Source organism: Oncorhynchus clarkii, chromosome 33 (genome assembly GCF_045791955.1).
Source record: "Oncorhynchus clarkii lewisi isolate Uvic-CL-2024 chromosome 33, UVic_Ocla_1.0, whole genome shotgun sequence".
NCBI lineage: Eukaryota > Metazoa > Chordata > Actinopteri > Salmoniformes > Salmonidae > Oncorhynchus > Oncorhynchus clarkii.
In genome coordinates, this window is record NC_092179.1 from 21,433,951 (window position 1) to 21,449,047 (window position 15,097).

General features: G+C 41.6%; 1 protein-coding gene across 1 annotated transcript in view; it reads right to left on the minus strand.

Annotated features, from left to right (window-relative positions):
- Positions 1-2,484: 2,484 nt before the first annotated feature.
- Positions 2,485-15,097, minus strand: part of LOC139393034 (anoctamin-4-like) — a 41,734-nt gene continuing 29,121 nt past the window's right edge. Inside the window, exons 16-29 of the mRNA XM_071141356.1 lie at positions 14,763-14,845; positions 13,496-13,636; positions 13,048-13,212; positions 10,228-10,264; positions 9,923-10,034; positions 9,759-9,816; positions 9,143-9,240; positions 8,900-9,042; positions 4,680-4,832; positions 4,216-4,363; positions 3,952-4,071; positions 3,745-3,853; positions 3,440-3,643; positions 2,485-3,084 (exon numbers count right to left, since the gene is read on the minus strand). Of these exons, the coding sequence (XP_070997457.1) occupies positions 3,452-3,643; positions 3,745-3,853; positions 3,952-4,071; positions 4,216-4,363; positions 4,680-4,832; positions 8,900-9,042; positions 9,143-9,240; positions 9,759-9,816; positions 9,923-10,034; positions 10,228-10,264; positions 13,048-13,212; positions 13,496-13,636; positions 14,763-14,845 (1,559 nt within the window). The 3' untranslated portion in view covers positions 2,485-3,084; positions 3,440-3,451. The remainder of the gene's footprint in view (positions 3,085-3,439; positions 3,644-3,744; positions 3,854-3,951; positions 4,072-4,215; positions 4,364-4,679; positions 4,833-8,899; positions 9,043-9,142; positions 9,241-9,758; positions 9,817-9,922; positions 10,035-10,227; positions 10,265-13,047; positions 13,213-13,495; positions 13,637-14,762; positions 14,846-15,097) is intronic.

A 15,097-nucleotide genomic window follows, 5' to 3' on the forward strand; every position in this document is an offset into this window, starting at 1 on the left:
TCGAATTAGCTCTAGGAGCTGACATGGGTTTTCAGGTATCAGGCATGGTTGATTGTTAGGCAAGCACAATTCAAGGAACCACACAAAGCAGGGGGTCTCTTCAATTAAAATCTGAAAGTCTATATTTGAGAACTCCTATTAAATGTTATTGAACACCAATAAGTCTGGGTATAACATTATGAGACATTGTGTTTGTTGTCTGAATCGTGAATGAGACAGACTGGAGAGGCAGACAGAGTAGTCCTGCGTGAAAAAGGATTAGAAAATGAGTATGAATGGATTGATTAAAAAGACTAGAGAGGGATACACATTTGAAGAAAAGAAACCCAGACGGGTCAAGGAACACTGGTCACTGGTCTGAACCAAATGGATGAAAATTAAAATGAAGTTTTACATCCCCATCAGACAGTAGCCTGGACATAGAAATATAATCTATTCATTCATTCTATTTGACATAGCTGCCAAAATTAAGGATACGAGGCCATGGCTGATATGATCGCAGATTCCCAGGATAGCCTTACGCAACTCAAAGCCGGTGTCAGGGATAATCCTCTTAAAGGAGAAAATTTGCCTTAATAGAAAACAAACCCGCCATGTTTCCCCTTAATCATCAAAGTGGAGAGTTTACGTGTGGATGTGCACCCTGCGCTAACTCCCACCACACCACAGTAACCAACCTGAAGGACATGGCACTGGACTACATAGAATTTATAGCCTCCAATTTGTAGTGATGTGCATCATGTACAAGCATTTAGTTTTTACATCTGCACAGCAGATTGCAAGCATTTTGCAAGGGTCAGGAGGATTAAGCATTTTGAATATAGAAAATTGAATAATATGGAAAAGTTATAAAGCTAAAAACAATGTAGAAAGACACCCTTCTGGAAACGGTGGTTATTAGATGATTAGTACATCCATGTATTATTAAGTAAGCTACATCTCTGACTCAGATGCTGATGTGATTTCCAACAGCTTCCAGCTCCACATGTATCAGTTCCAGTCAAGGTCAGACAGTTAGACTAAGAAGGGATACTTTATGTAACCTCAGAATGGCTTTATAATGCTCACACAATATGACCATAGACAACATACTGTAAAAGTGGTTTTCATATAACATACAGAACTTCCCAGTGGCATTACAAAGCCCTTTTCTCAGGCTTCCAGGGTCAAGACAGTTGCAAGATGGGTGTGATTCCATTATCAAGACAATCAACTTCCAACCAAAATGCTGTCTCTCTTCAATGACATTCAGCCAAGACATTTCCCCCCAACAATTATTGTGTATTTTGTGCTCAAACAGGAACATGCGATTTCTGCTTGAATCCAGCCCTGTGTTTGCTGCTGAAAAGGCCTTTCAGTGTGCTCTGGTTGCCAACACAACCTTGACTGGCCACTTCAGCCATCTTCTTCTTTTGTCTTATTAGACCCCTGAACCTCAATCATGAATAAATTACATCTTATCCTCAATTATCCTCAGTTAAATTACATCTTATCCTCAATGTAAGTGTTACGTATCACAGAAAGGGATAACAAGCTAGTTCACCTTGATAGGCTGTTGTATTTGTTTATTCCATGTGTAACTCTGTGTTGTTGTATGTGTCGAATTGCTACGCTTTATCTTGGCCAGGTCGCAGTTGCAAATTAGAACTTGTTCTCAACTAGCCTACCTGGTTAAATAAAGGTGAATTAAAAATAAAAATAAAATTGTAGCGCCAGAAGTCTGACAATACCTACGGATATGAAAGAAAGTGGTCGATATTGAGGCGGTGCTTGGGGAACCAACTGTTGCCCTTGGCAAAATGTGTTTTAATATTATATAAATGTACAGGAGAAAGCTGCCAAGCTTTAAGTATTTGACAGATATTTTATACCAATAATGGTGTAAACCAAACAAGAATTCCACCAGGAGCACAAAAACACTCTACAATGTCACCGTCATCATTGTATTTCCCCTAAAATAAACATAAATGAAGATACTTCTCAGCTTCAAAGTATCAGAACATGACTGTGTTTATCTTTGGACACCTGACAAAAAAATGTGAGAACTAACTGTACACCTATTCCCCCCTCTCTCTCTCTCGCTCTCTCTCTCTCTCTCTCTCATTGTTTTGAGGCCTGTGGCTGCATCAGAAGATAGGTGTATTGGCGCCCCTTGGTGGCCAAGTAGGGAACTGTAGAGGGGAATCAGGTGTTACCACACTAGTCACTAGAGGCAGACAGTAGCTACAATTACTTGGTGGGCAGCCTCTAAACGAGCTGGAGGAGACATCAGTGTTAGTGATGCATACTGTGCTCTGACAACCTGACCTACCCGCTAAGGATGTGCTAACCGCCATGGAGATTCTCGTAGTGGCACATTCTGTCAGATGGAAACATGTTGAGATGGTTTTAAAATGACATCAAAGTGCACATGGGACAATTACAAAACCGGTTTGTAATAAATATGAATTTTTATTAGTCTTGTTGTTAGTATCCATTGTAAAGGAAGGCATTGGATGTTTGAGCAGTCTGTGTCCACTAACACAGATCTGATGGAACATCGTTTATAACATCTTATTGCAGCACACAATGTAAGCAGAGAACATGGCTGAAGGTTCACACCCTTGTGAAAGCAATTGATCATGATTTCTCATGAGTTTTGTCCTCAAAATAAAAAGGCTAGGATTGTAAACAGGGTTTGTCATTCAACCGCACGGACGACAGAATATTTTTTAAAGTTGTGACAATAGAACTGCAAAAGATTGTTTTTGTGTTTCTTTGAAATCTACATTCAGGTTTTGAAGAAATGTATAGTTGTGAGTCCAAAGTAGAAGGAGCAATCTGGAAAAAAAGTAGTAAACCCATTGTCAAATGTTCCAACGTATGTCCTCTTTTTTCCCCCTCACCCACTGGCCTGTCGGATTCAGAATGACGTACAGTACGTTTGAACACCATGGCGAGGAGCATGCTGACGGTCCTCTTGGGGGCGCTCACCTGGTCCAGTGGGAGACGCAGACAGGCAGGACAGTCCCTGGCGTGCATGCAGCCAGTTCTCTGTCATTCCCACTCACAACACCACCGAGCAAAAATGGACACCAGTATGACCTGTGGAGTCATAGAGAGAGTGTCAGTAGATAATCACAACAGTAGTGGAACCTCTAGACAACAGGAACAAAAGGGACATTACTTATTTCACTTCCTTGCCCAACCTGGTCCCTTGTCGTCCCGTGCTTCAATTGGCAAATCTTACTTCGATAGCTGATGTGTGTTGAGCATAAAATGACAGCTGTGCTTCACCCAGTTGAGTGGTGCAACACATTGGTCATGCAGGCGAGTTATCCTTCCTATATACAGTATAAATGTAATTCCTATGCGCCACACTCTGCAGCCAGCAAACTGTTGTAGATTGTCTGTCTGTATTCTGTGCTGGTCCCTTCAGTGCAGTGTAGTTATTCATCACCTGCTTGTACATTCAGGGCAATGCGTTATGATGGGCCCTGTAATTCTTCTTCTTCTCGTTCTTCTCCTTCTGCAGTCTCTCTAGCTCGGCCTCGTACATCATCTCCTGGATCAGGTACTTCTCCCGCCGCATGCGGTCACGCAGGTCCTTGGGCAGGTCTGGGATCAGGTAGGCGATCAGGTTCTTGATGGTGAAAACCATGTGCTACAAAAGAACACAACACCAATAGTACAGTAATTACAGAAACATCTCGGCTGAATATTGTGTTACGGTTTTGTTGAATGGAATGAATTGTACAAACTAACCTCGAAGACTATGATGAAGGCCAGCCGTGCGGCCAGGACATGCCAGAACTGCAGCGTGTAGGAGTATGGTTCACCGGGCGAGTCCGGGGGCTCTCTGTAGTCACGGTACCTGGGGGGTCAAACACAGGGTCGAAAGGTCAAAGGCTATAACTTTTGTGTTCAAACAAGCACAACCATACCAAGACTCTCTTTGGTCACCAAACCTACCTGCAGTACTTCACTGCTTCTCCAAACATATCCGATCCATCTGTCCTGGGCACCGAAGTGTTCTCAAAATCAGACACTCTGAACATCGATAGACTGGCGTTTACATATCCCATCATGCACCTGGAAACAATAAACAGGAAATAATGAAATGTCAGTGCTTTGACATTGTGATGCAGGACAATGCCGCTGCCCTCTATTACTAGCCATAATAATGTCAAAAGTAGACACTTTGCCTGTGTGGTCACTGTGGTCAGGCTCGCTCACCTCTCCCCGGCCCGGCCCTGCCCGGCACACGGGCCGTACTTGTATGCGTAGACAAGGCGTGGGATGAAGTCGGAGGTGACGGCGATGACAAAGGCGTTGGTGATGACGGACAAGATACCGATGCCCTCCAGGATGCCGTACCAGATCCCTGGAGAGAAAATAAAATGATGTTCTTGCTCCGATGCAAATGATTTATTACAGTTCACCAGCAAGCAGCCTGTCAGGACTTCTTCAAAGAATACTTATAAAGGGGTTTGAGAATGATTCCAAAAGTATAAAGCATAACAAACTGGTCGGCTAAAATCGTCTGTCTGTGCTGAAACTAATGAAATAGGGTTCCATTGAGTGAAAATAGTTGAGGCACGGTGTTGGTTGTTGGCGTAGAACAATTACGCCTATATGGCATGTTTTGCGTTCCTTTGAAAATGGCCCTGGTGATTGTCAGACCGGAAGATGAGCCTAACCTATGTCTTTGGCTTGAGAGGGCAGGGGTCTCCGCCACTGGGTGACAAACTTGTAGGCGTCCAGGCGGATCTCGATGATGTTGTTGAGGAGGGCCAGGAGCGGGGCCAGGGGGAAAGCTGCCACAAATATGGTGGTGAAGCCAAACTGTAAGACTGAAACACACAGACACAGGGAGTAAAGCGTCAACAGTAGTCCTATTCAAAACCCCATTCAAAAACCCCATTACATTTTATACAGATGGCCACCCCAAAGCCATATTCACTCAGAAAGGCCAATATGATTTGAGGTTATACCATTCAATGTCACAATTGTTACTATATGTCAGTGCGTGTGGGCATTGCACAGGACAAAGTTAGCCATTAGATTTTGTGCTTCGTGAAGAGCCTCGCCAAGGAAGTCACAGATGGTAGTACATCGAGCGTAATTACAAATGAGCATTCAAAAAGCCTACAGAGACACCACATAATGGAGCTATGCAGCATGATGGGTTAAAATAAACAGTGACACATGCATGTGGACATAGCTGCATGCTGTGTGAAACCACGGAATCCTAGCCTAAGCGTTGCACTGATCTGTCATTGTCATAAATGTCACGGTCATCTGACATTGTCACACAGAAATCTGTCTACACCAAACACATGTAGGAGAAATGCTTCAACGAACCATTGTGTGATTAATACATGGCATGTGTCTGCTTTATGTACCTCACATAATCATACTTAAAGGACAACTCCACCCCAAAAACTATATTTTGGAATTTGTTAAATTAGTCCATTGTTGACATAGTTCCAAACGGTTTTGCTTGTCAGCACTCAAGTTTTCAAGATATGTAACTTTCAAAACACAGAAATCATCCCCGTATGATGCAAAACGCAGCATCATTTAATGCAAAATGCATCATACAGGGATGATTTCTGTATTTTGAAAGTTACGTATCTTGAAAACTTGAGTGCTGACAAGCAAAACATTTTGGGACTATATCAACAATGGACTAATTAAACAAACACCAAAAGATAGTTTTGGGGCAGACTTTTCCTTCAATATGCATGTGGAAAATCTATGTAGACATTAATGATTCACATTGCTGGTAAATAAATGTAAACATGATATATACAGTACATGGCATGTATATAATGGTTTACATGAGCAAACACAGTACGAATGCTAGTTTATGGTTGACCTTCGACCTCCAGCTCCCCAGGGGGGCAAAGAGGATAAATCAGTCATGTAGATCAACTTATTCTGGAATGTAACAACAGCAGGTTAGAGTCCTTACTGTCTAAACAAGTTCCGGTTTTTATTCAACAGTTCTTAAATATTAGACTGTATTAGAGGATTATAAAATAGTTAAATATTGAAATTGACGTTTCAATAATGATCTCTCCTAGTTAGTGAAGTTGGCAGAGGCTGCATGCCGTTTTAGAGGAGGTCATTCCTGTAAAGGTGAAGAGCTTACAGATTAATATGGATATTTCACATGGAGAATTGCAGAGCATTATACTTCAGTTATAAACACTCATTCTTACACCAGTCTTTACTTGGTAAATTACATTCTCGTGTCATTTGTAATACTGGTATATATTGTTAGAAATTCTGTATTCTTATGACAGGTGTTTTCAGCCTTATGTGGGTCCTGTGACGTTTAATCTATGAACTGGCCACTTATTCAAGTAGGCTGTATTTCAGTCTGGAATCTCTCAGACAGAAAGGTCATTTCCACCACCCAGAAACTATCTAGGTTAATCAACACCCTCTGAGGTGATCTATAGTCATCAATAGACTGTTGTCAGGTGTGTTATTGTCTTGGCAGCCTGGAGAAAAAGTTGCCACTAACACCAGCCCTTTGCCCACTGCAGAACCACCCACAGCCCCTAATAGGACACTGTTTTTTTCTATAGAAGTAATTAGGTCCTAAGCTAATATTCATGGCCTTTCTCCTCTCCATGTGCAGTTTGCCTGGCAAAGCAGAATATGATGGCAAGGAGCGCAATAAACATATTTGGCACATGCATTCATGACCTAACTAGTAAACAACATTTTTTTCTACAGTACCTTTCATGTTCACTGCAAGCAATCAGGCAATCAGGGAAAAATGACAACGGAGTTGGTGTCCCACATCTGACCAATAGGTTCTCTCAACTTATTAACAATTTACATTACACTACTCATATTACTGTTTAATTACTTTTGTAAGCAGTGCAAAAATAATTGTAATTAGTCATTGCTACACTGTACTTACTGTTAGCGTAACTAATGGTTACGTCTAGGTGCTGCTAGGGTTAGTTGTGCTGCTGTAAGTTGGAGTGTAACAATCAGTAATTCAAATACTTGTAACACTAACACTGTGCTCACAGGAAAAATTACACTGTACTCACAGGAATAATTACACTGTACTCACAGGAATAATTACACTGTACTCACAGGAATAATTACACTGTACGCACAGGAATAATTACACTGTACTCACAGGAATAATTACACTGTACGCACAGGAATAACTACACTGTACTCACAGGAATAACTACACTGTACTCACAGGAATAACTACACTGTACTCACAGGAATAATTACACTGTACTCACAGGAACAATTACACTGTGCTCACAGGAACAATTACACTGTACTCACAGGAATAATTACACTGTACTCACAGGAATAATTACACTGTGCTCACAGGAACAATTACACTGTACTCACAGGAATAATTACACTGTACTCACAGGAATAATTACACTGTGCTCACAGGAATAATTACACTGTACTCACAGGAATAATTACACTGTACGCACAGGAATAATTACACTGTACTCACAGGAATAACTACACTGTACTCACAGGAATAACTACACTGTACTCACAGGAACAATTACACTGTACTCACAGGAACAATTACACTGTGCTCACAGGAACAATTACACTGTACTCACAGGAATAATTACACTGTACTCACAGGAATAATTACACTGTACTCACAGGAACAATTACACTGTACTCACAGGAATAATTACACTGTACTCACAGGAATAATTACACTGTACTCACAGGAATAATTACACTGTACTCACAGGAATAATTACACTGTACTCACAGGAATAATTACACTGTACTCACAGGAATAATTACACTGTAGTCACAGGAATAATTACACTGTACTCACAGGAATAATTACACAGTAATACGAACCCCATGTAAAGTGTTACCCAAATTGTTTAAGGAAATGGTTCAGCCAATTTACACATTGTATTCCTTACGCTGTAAGAAGTCTGGAGAAAAGGTTAGACATCAATCCATCCTTTGGTTTTATATACCTGGCCAGTGGCCACAATTTCCAAATGCTAACATTGTAGTATTTTTGTCCAAAACCAATGTAACTCAATATCCCCAATATTGGCATGTTTAGTATTTCATGTCCAAATCATTCCAAAGTGTCTACAATTGAGCCATTTCTAGTCAAAGCGTGTGAACATAACAAACAGAACAGTGTAAGCACCACTGATGGGAATGGGACAAACAGAAAGAAGAGGATCTATCGATGACAACACCAACACATTTTTACATCCATCTTACACAGAGGAGTTAGCTATGTTTTCTGCATTTATGTATTAACTGTATACAAGGTAATGTCGGCAATGATTCTCAGTGCTCTCAATGCAGAGCAGTGGCTTACTTGGTTGCTCACTCAGGTCTCACACAGGTCTATATGGCTCGGGCCACACTGGTTTCTTCTGATTGGTCAATTGATTGATAGTGAGATAGAAATTATTTGCGGTTTAAAGTAACTGTCCAGTGTTCCAGATTTCTATGGAATATAACTTATAATTAATTACAATACGAGAAAATATTTTTCCTTCCAGAAAATGAAAATTAAGTTAAAAAGCAGCCTTTCCGTATTGGAACGGTGTAGCCCAACAACAGAAAGGTGTGGGTGTACACTGGTAAAAAAAAATGTTTTATATTAGTAAACCACTGATTCGCCAGCTCCTCCTTCTCAGGAGGATGACATCATCCTCTATGTGGAAATAGCAAGCATTTATTAAACAGTCTATTTGAGGTGTTTTTTTTCCTCTTTTTCTCCAGTGTATGCTTTGGCCACAAATACAAGTATAGGATGAGTCAACAACATGATTAGGGTATGAGTTAACAGAATATTAAGTTTTAAAAGTTAGATTTCCATTGGACAGTTGCTTTAAACGTGGCCTCAGGGTCAAAGGGCACATACTCATCTCCAGGTATTCGTCAAACAGTCCGTAGGCATTCATGGGCTGCAGGTTGTAGTCCCTCTCCCACTGCGGGAAGCTGGCCTTGGCGTTGGGGCCGTGCTCCTGCCTCAGCCTTCGCCGTGTCCACCAGTTCTGGATCAGCCTGACAAACAACCAATTATAAAGAGTCACGGGGGGTGACTGGTGGAGATGGCACACTAGGCACTAGTTGCGTCTAATTGGCTAAGCCAGGCCATACTCACGGGTAGCCCAGCTCCATGAAGTTGTTCCAGGTCTGCTTGAGCACCATGATGATACCCATCTGCATGCAGAGATCTATCAAACAACCACTGGGATGGCACTACACAGAAAGGGGAAACAGCGCCGACACTTTATTCAATCATAACTCCTCAACTAACTATCCAGTAACCCTAGTTTTCTGGTTCATAACACAGAGGTTAGAGTGAGAATACAGTGTTCCAAGCTACGTTCCACTTAATCTGGGACACCCAGAACTAAAATGTTGGGTATTTGCTGCATAAACTCAATTCCGTTCTGGGCGGAGACGTGTTAGGAAATATACTAAAGAGACTACTGAAGTCTCCACCCCTCTAAACTGAAACTCTCAGACAGTTTCTGGCAAGTCTACGGGACAAAATGTCCCCTCCACTTCCTAGATTCGCACCTGCGAAATTGTGATGTGATCAGCGATGAGAAATCTACGTCCTGGAACAAAGTTCCTAATTCGTTGTGGCATCCCACAGTCGGTCGACAGATGCTACATCCATTTATGTTACGTGCATCTGTCCACGAGAGTACTTTTCACTTCAAATGTTCCACGTTGAACACATTTGAAAAGCCTCATGAAAGTTCACTCACCTCTTCCAATTTCCAGCGGTTAATGAGGCGGATATAGGCTCCTGGCCGGCCAGTGAACCTGACAAAGGTGGTCACATCATTTTACTAACTAATCTCTATGAAATATAGTGTGAAATATAGCCGGGTATTATGATTTAAACCATGAAGTAGAGACGTTTCCTCACCTGCCCAGGAAAAAAGCTATGTAGAAGGTAGAGCTGTTGAGATTGACAAACTGAAACAGGAACATCTTCAGGGTGAAGCTGTTCTCCCACTCGGACTCAGTCCTCGGCTGCTCTGTGGATACAGAGCCAGAGGGAGAGACAGAGAAACAGAAAGAGAGAGAAAATAGAGAATAAGAGAGAAAGAAGAATAAAGAGAGGGCGACAGAAAGAGAGAGGATGTGTATAAAACGACAGCCCCTGCATTATATTGACTGTAATTACCTCTGAGGATGGCATGTTACAGCATGAGGACAGTTGTAGCTTACCTAAATTGGTGAGCAGAAGGGCAACTTTTTCATACAACTGAAAAAAACAAGGTTACCAGTTAATAGGGTTTGTTTTCCATGATTCTCTTGATTCTCATGCTGTAGTACCTAAAACGCGATACGCCGTGGCATTGAAGGGCGTTAGGATTCATTTTTATCAACATTTTGAGCGCAACTGTATTTAACTATATCAAAAAGCGCCACACGACATTAGGGTTTCACCACTGATAGACAATATACACTGAGTGTACAAAACATTAAGAACACCTTCCTAATATTGAGTTGCAACCCCCTATGCCCTCAGAACAGCCTCAATTCATTGGGTCATGGACAAGGTGTCGAAAGCATTCCACAGGAATGCTGGCTCATGTTGACTCCAATGATTCCCCCATGAATTGTTGGTAGTGGATCTGTACTCCAAATAGCTTGTTCCATCTCATCCCACAGATGCTCAATTGGATTGAGATCTGGTGACTGGGCAGGCCACTGCAGTAAGCTGAATTCATTCATGTTTGTGGAACCATTTCTGGACAATCCTAGCCTTGTGTCATGGGGCATTATCCTGCTGTTAAAAATCTATTTGCAGACAGATACACTGCTGCCATGAAGGGATGCACCTGATTGACAATGATGTTCAGATATCCTTTGGCATTCAAATGTTGCTCCACTTTTATCAAGGGGCCTAATGTGTGCCATGAAAACACACCCCACACCATCGCACCACCACCACCAGCCTGCAATGTTGTTACACATCAGTGTGAAACAGCAGGAACCAGGATTCATCAGACCAGGAAATGTTTTTCCAATTCTCCAGGGTCGTCGTTGCTTAGCCCACTGCAACCACAGATTATTGTTTTTAATGAAAGAAGTGGAACTCTGTAAGGTTGTCGGCTGCCATACCCTATTCATGTCAAGGTACGACGAGTTGTGCATTCTTTTATGGGTTTTTGGGCACCAATGTTGTACTGGACTCCCAGTTGATTAACTGTAGCCCGTCTGTTGCTCTGCACAATTCGTGTCAGCCTCCTCTGTCCCCTTTTATCAATGACCCGTTTTTAACCGCTGGCCTGCTGGTGGCTGGATGTCCTTTGGGTGGAGCAGGTGTTTCTAATGGTGTGTACACTCAGTGTGTGTGTATATTTATACATTTGAAGTCGGAAGTTTACATACACTTAGGTTGGAGTCATTTAAACTTGTTTTTCACCCACTCCACACATTTCTTGTTAACAAACTATAGTTTTGGCAAGTTAGGACATCTACTGTGTGCATGATACAAGTAATTTTTCCAACAATTGTTTACAGACAGATTATTTAACTTAGAAATCACTATCACAAATCCAGTGGGTCAGAAGTTTACATACACTAAGTTGACTGTGTCTTTAAACAGCTTGGAAAATTCCAGAAAATGATGCCATGGCTTTAAAGCTTCTGATGGCTAATTGACATCATTTGAGTCAATTGGAGGTGTACCTGGGGATGTCTTTCAAGGCCTACCTTCACACTCAGTGCCTCTTTGCTTGACATCATGGGAAAATCAAAAGAAATCAGCCAAGACGTCAGAAAAAAAATTGTAGACCTCCACAAGTCTGGTTCATCCTTGGGAGCAATTTCCAAAGGTACCACGTTCATCTGTACAAACAATAGCACGCAAGTATAAACACCATGGGACCACGCAGCCTTCATACCGCTCAGGAAGGAGATGTGTTCTGTCTCCTAGAGATGAACGTACTTTGGTGCGAAAAGTGCAAATCAATCCCAGAACAACAGCAAAGGACCTTGTGAAGATGCTGGAGGAAACCGGTACAAAAGTATCTATATCCACAGTAAAACGAGTCCTATATCAACATAACCTGAAAGGCCTCTCAGCAAGGAAGAAGCCACTGCTCCAAAACCGCCATAAAAAGCCAGACTATGGTTTGAAACTGCACATGGGGACAAAGATCATACTTTTTTGGAGAAATGTCCTCTGGTCTGATGAAACAAAAATGGAACTGTTTGGCCATAATGACCATTCTTATGTTTGGAGGAAAAAGGGGGAGGCTTGCAAGCCGAAGAAAACCATCCCAACCGTGAAGCACGGGGGTGGCAACATCATTGTGGGGGTGCATTGCTGCAGGAGGGACTGGTGCACAAAATAGATGGTTTCATGAGGAAGGAAAATTATGTGGATATATTGAAGCAACTTCTTACGACATCAGTCAGGAAGTTAAAGCTTGGTCGCAAATGGGTCTTCCAAATGGACAATGACCCCAAGCATACTTCCAAAGTTGTGGCAAAATGGCTTAAGGACAACAAAGTCACGGTATTGGAGTGGCCATCACAAAGCCCTGACCTCAATCCCATAGAAAATTTGTGGGCAGAACTGAAAAAGAGCATGCGAGCAAGGAGGCCTACAAACCTGACTCAGTTAAACCAGCTCTGTCAGGAGGAATGAGCCAAAATTCACCCAACTTATTGTGGGAAGCTTGTGGAAGGCTACCTGAAACGTTTGACCCCAGTTAAACAATGTAAAGGCAATGCTACCAAATACTAATTGAGTGTATGTAAACTTCTGATCCACTGGGAATGTGATGAAAGAAATAAAAGCTGAAATAAATCACTCTCTACTATTATTCTGACATTTCACACTCTTAAAATAAAGTGGTGATCCTAACTGACCTAAGACAGGGAAGTTTTTACTAGGATTAAATGTCATGAATTTTTGAAAAACTGAGTTTAAATGTATTTGGCTAAGGTGTATGTAAACTTCCGACTTCAACCCTATATATGCCGCTTTTTTTATCTCATAATCCTAAATGCATTTCTAAACAAAGCCCTTACCACATTGAGGAGCATGATGATGCAGAAGTTGATGCACACGGCTGTGCCAGTGGTGGCCACCTGAGAGTTATTCCTGATGAGAGCCCAGCCGAAGGCGGCAAAAGTGCTGACTGTGATCACGCGGTAAATCACGATGCCAAAGACGGCAGCGATCACCACCAGGATCTGTGGTCAATAAAACATTCTGGTCAGACACACCGTTAGCAACAAGGCAAATCTGATTGATAGCTCACTGGCTTGTGTTGGCTTGCTTGCAATATCACAGTTATGGGTTTGATTCCTGCACGGGCCACTTACTGAAGATTTGAATAAATTCAAACAAAACCCAGTGGGAAACTGGTTTGACAAGCAGCAATCATGAGGCAACATGCAAACCATTTTAATGAATCTGTCCCTACTCAAATTCATTTATTATGAAATATTCACTATACCTACTCCAGGGACTTACCATAAAGAAGATTCCAGAAGCTGAGACGATGAGTCGGCTGTACTTGTCTGTAAAGGCCTGGTACGGCTCAGGCTTTCCAGATATGGGGTTCATCCTCTCCTTTTTTGAATATTTGGCCTCAAACTGGGGACGGATTTCCTCCTGCAGCACACAGAAAGCTGGCTGAGCCACAAACGCTCCCAGAATGTTCTGCAAATGTCTGCAAAATGTTCTAGGAACGTGATCATGACACATCTCCTTGGCTTTCTTGAAACAGCTGTAGAACACATAACTGTGGGTATTTCAAGAACACAGCATGGTGTCCATAACCAAGGTTGAATATATTCCTGGTATTTTACAAATGTTCCATCCCAAGAATAAAACCACTTTTCTCCCGGGTAACCCGGTATTTCCCGCCAAAACTGGAAGTGTCGTTCTAAAGTGTTTCATTTTTGGAGTGTGAACTGTGTCACTGTTTTATATGGACATCGCTCAAACCATGAAGCTGGGAGAGAAGCTGGTGCAGGACATGCAGCCTACAAAGCTACAATTACAGGCAAGTGAATTAGATGATTTTTTAATGTAGTAAGGCCTATTTTACATGAATTAGTAGACTTACACCTATATATACACCTTTCATAATATTTCCCGTAATGTTGTGCGACATGTGTATTAGCGTATCTCCTCGCTTGGGTAAGATTTAGATATGTGCAAAACTGGCAAACACATTTGGAAGGAAAATAAGTGGGCCGAATGTATATATTATTGTTAATCAATTAAAACCCACATTTTAGAAAGGGGGTGTTTATAAAAAACTATGATATCAATGTACCTCAACATTAAAAAGAAATACAAAAATATAAAAGTTCTGTGCTCCATACTGAGACGGGCTGTCTGTCCCCAACGTGAGCATTGTTGATTGATCGTGCAGATATGCGATAGCATAGAGAAGATTTAGACATGGCATATCATAACCCGAATGGGAATCATAAACCGAATGGGAATCATAAACCGAATGGGAATCATAACCCGAATGGGAATCATAACCCGAATGGGAATCATAACCCGAATGGGAATCATAACCCGAATGGGAATCTCAAGGCAATGCTTCCTTTTGTAATATGGCAAAGTGGAATGTCCCTAGGACCTTCATGGCATGATTGTTAAAATCTTTTAAGAAATGTTTTTTTTTTTTATCTGAAAAGATCTTCTTGCAACACAAACACATGTTATGCCTGGGAGATTATTTCTAATTTGATGATGCTGATCATAATGAAAGTATATTTACCTCCTCTTCCTCCCAGTCAATTAGGTCCCAGTCATATGCAAGGACCGCTCGCCGCCTCTTCCAGAACTCGAGAAACACGGTTGCTAAAATACACAACCAGTTTAGTGTTTGAGGGTTGTTATGGCTTGGTGAGTATGTGTCATATTGAATGTGGGACAAATATGTACACTTGTGTTCAAGCTATAAAACAATGTTGGAAATGTGTTACAAACAGAATAATTGAAATTCAACCATCTCTTGCATTGCTGCCAAAAACAGGAACCATTTAAATTCCACCATCGCTTTCTTAGTTGAAGGAAGGTTGTTTTGCATGACTCAAAATGATTCAATTATCA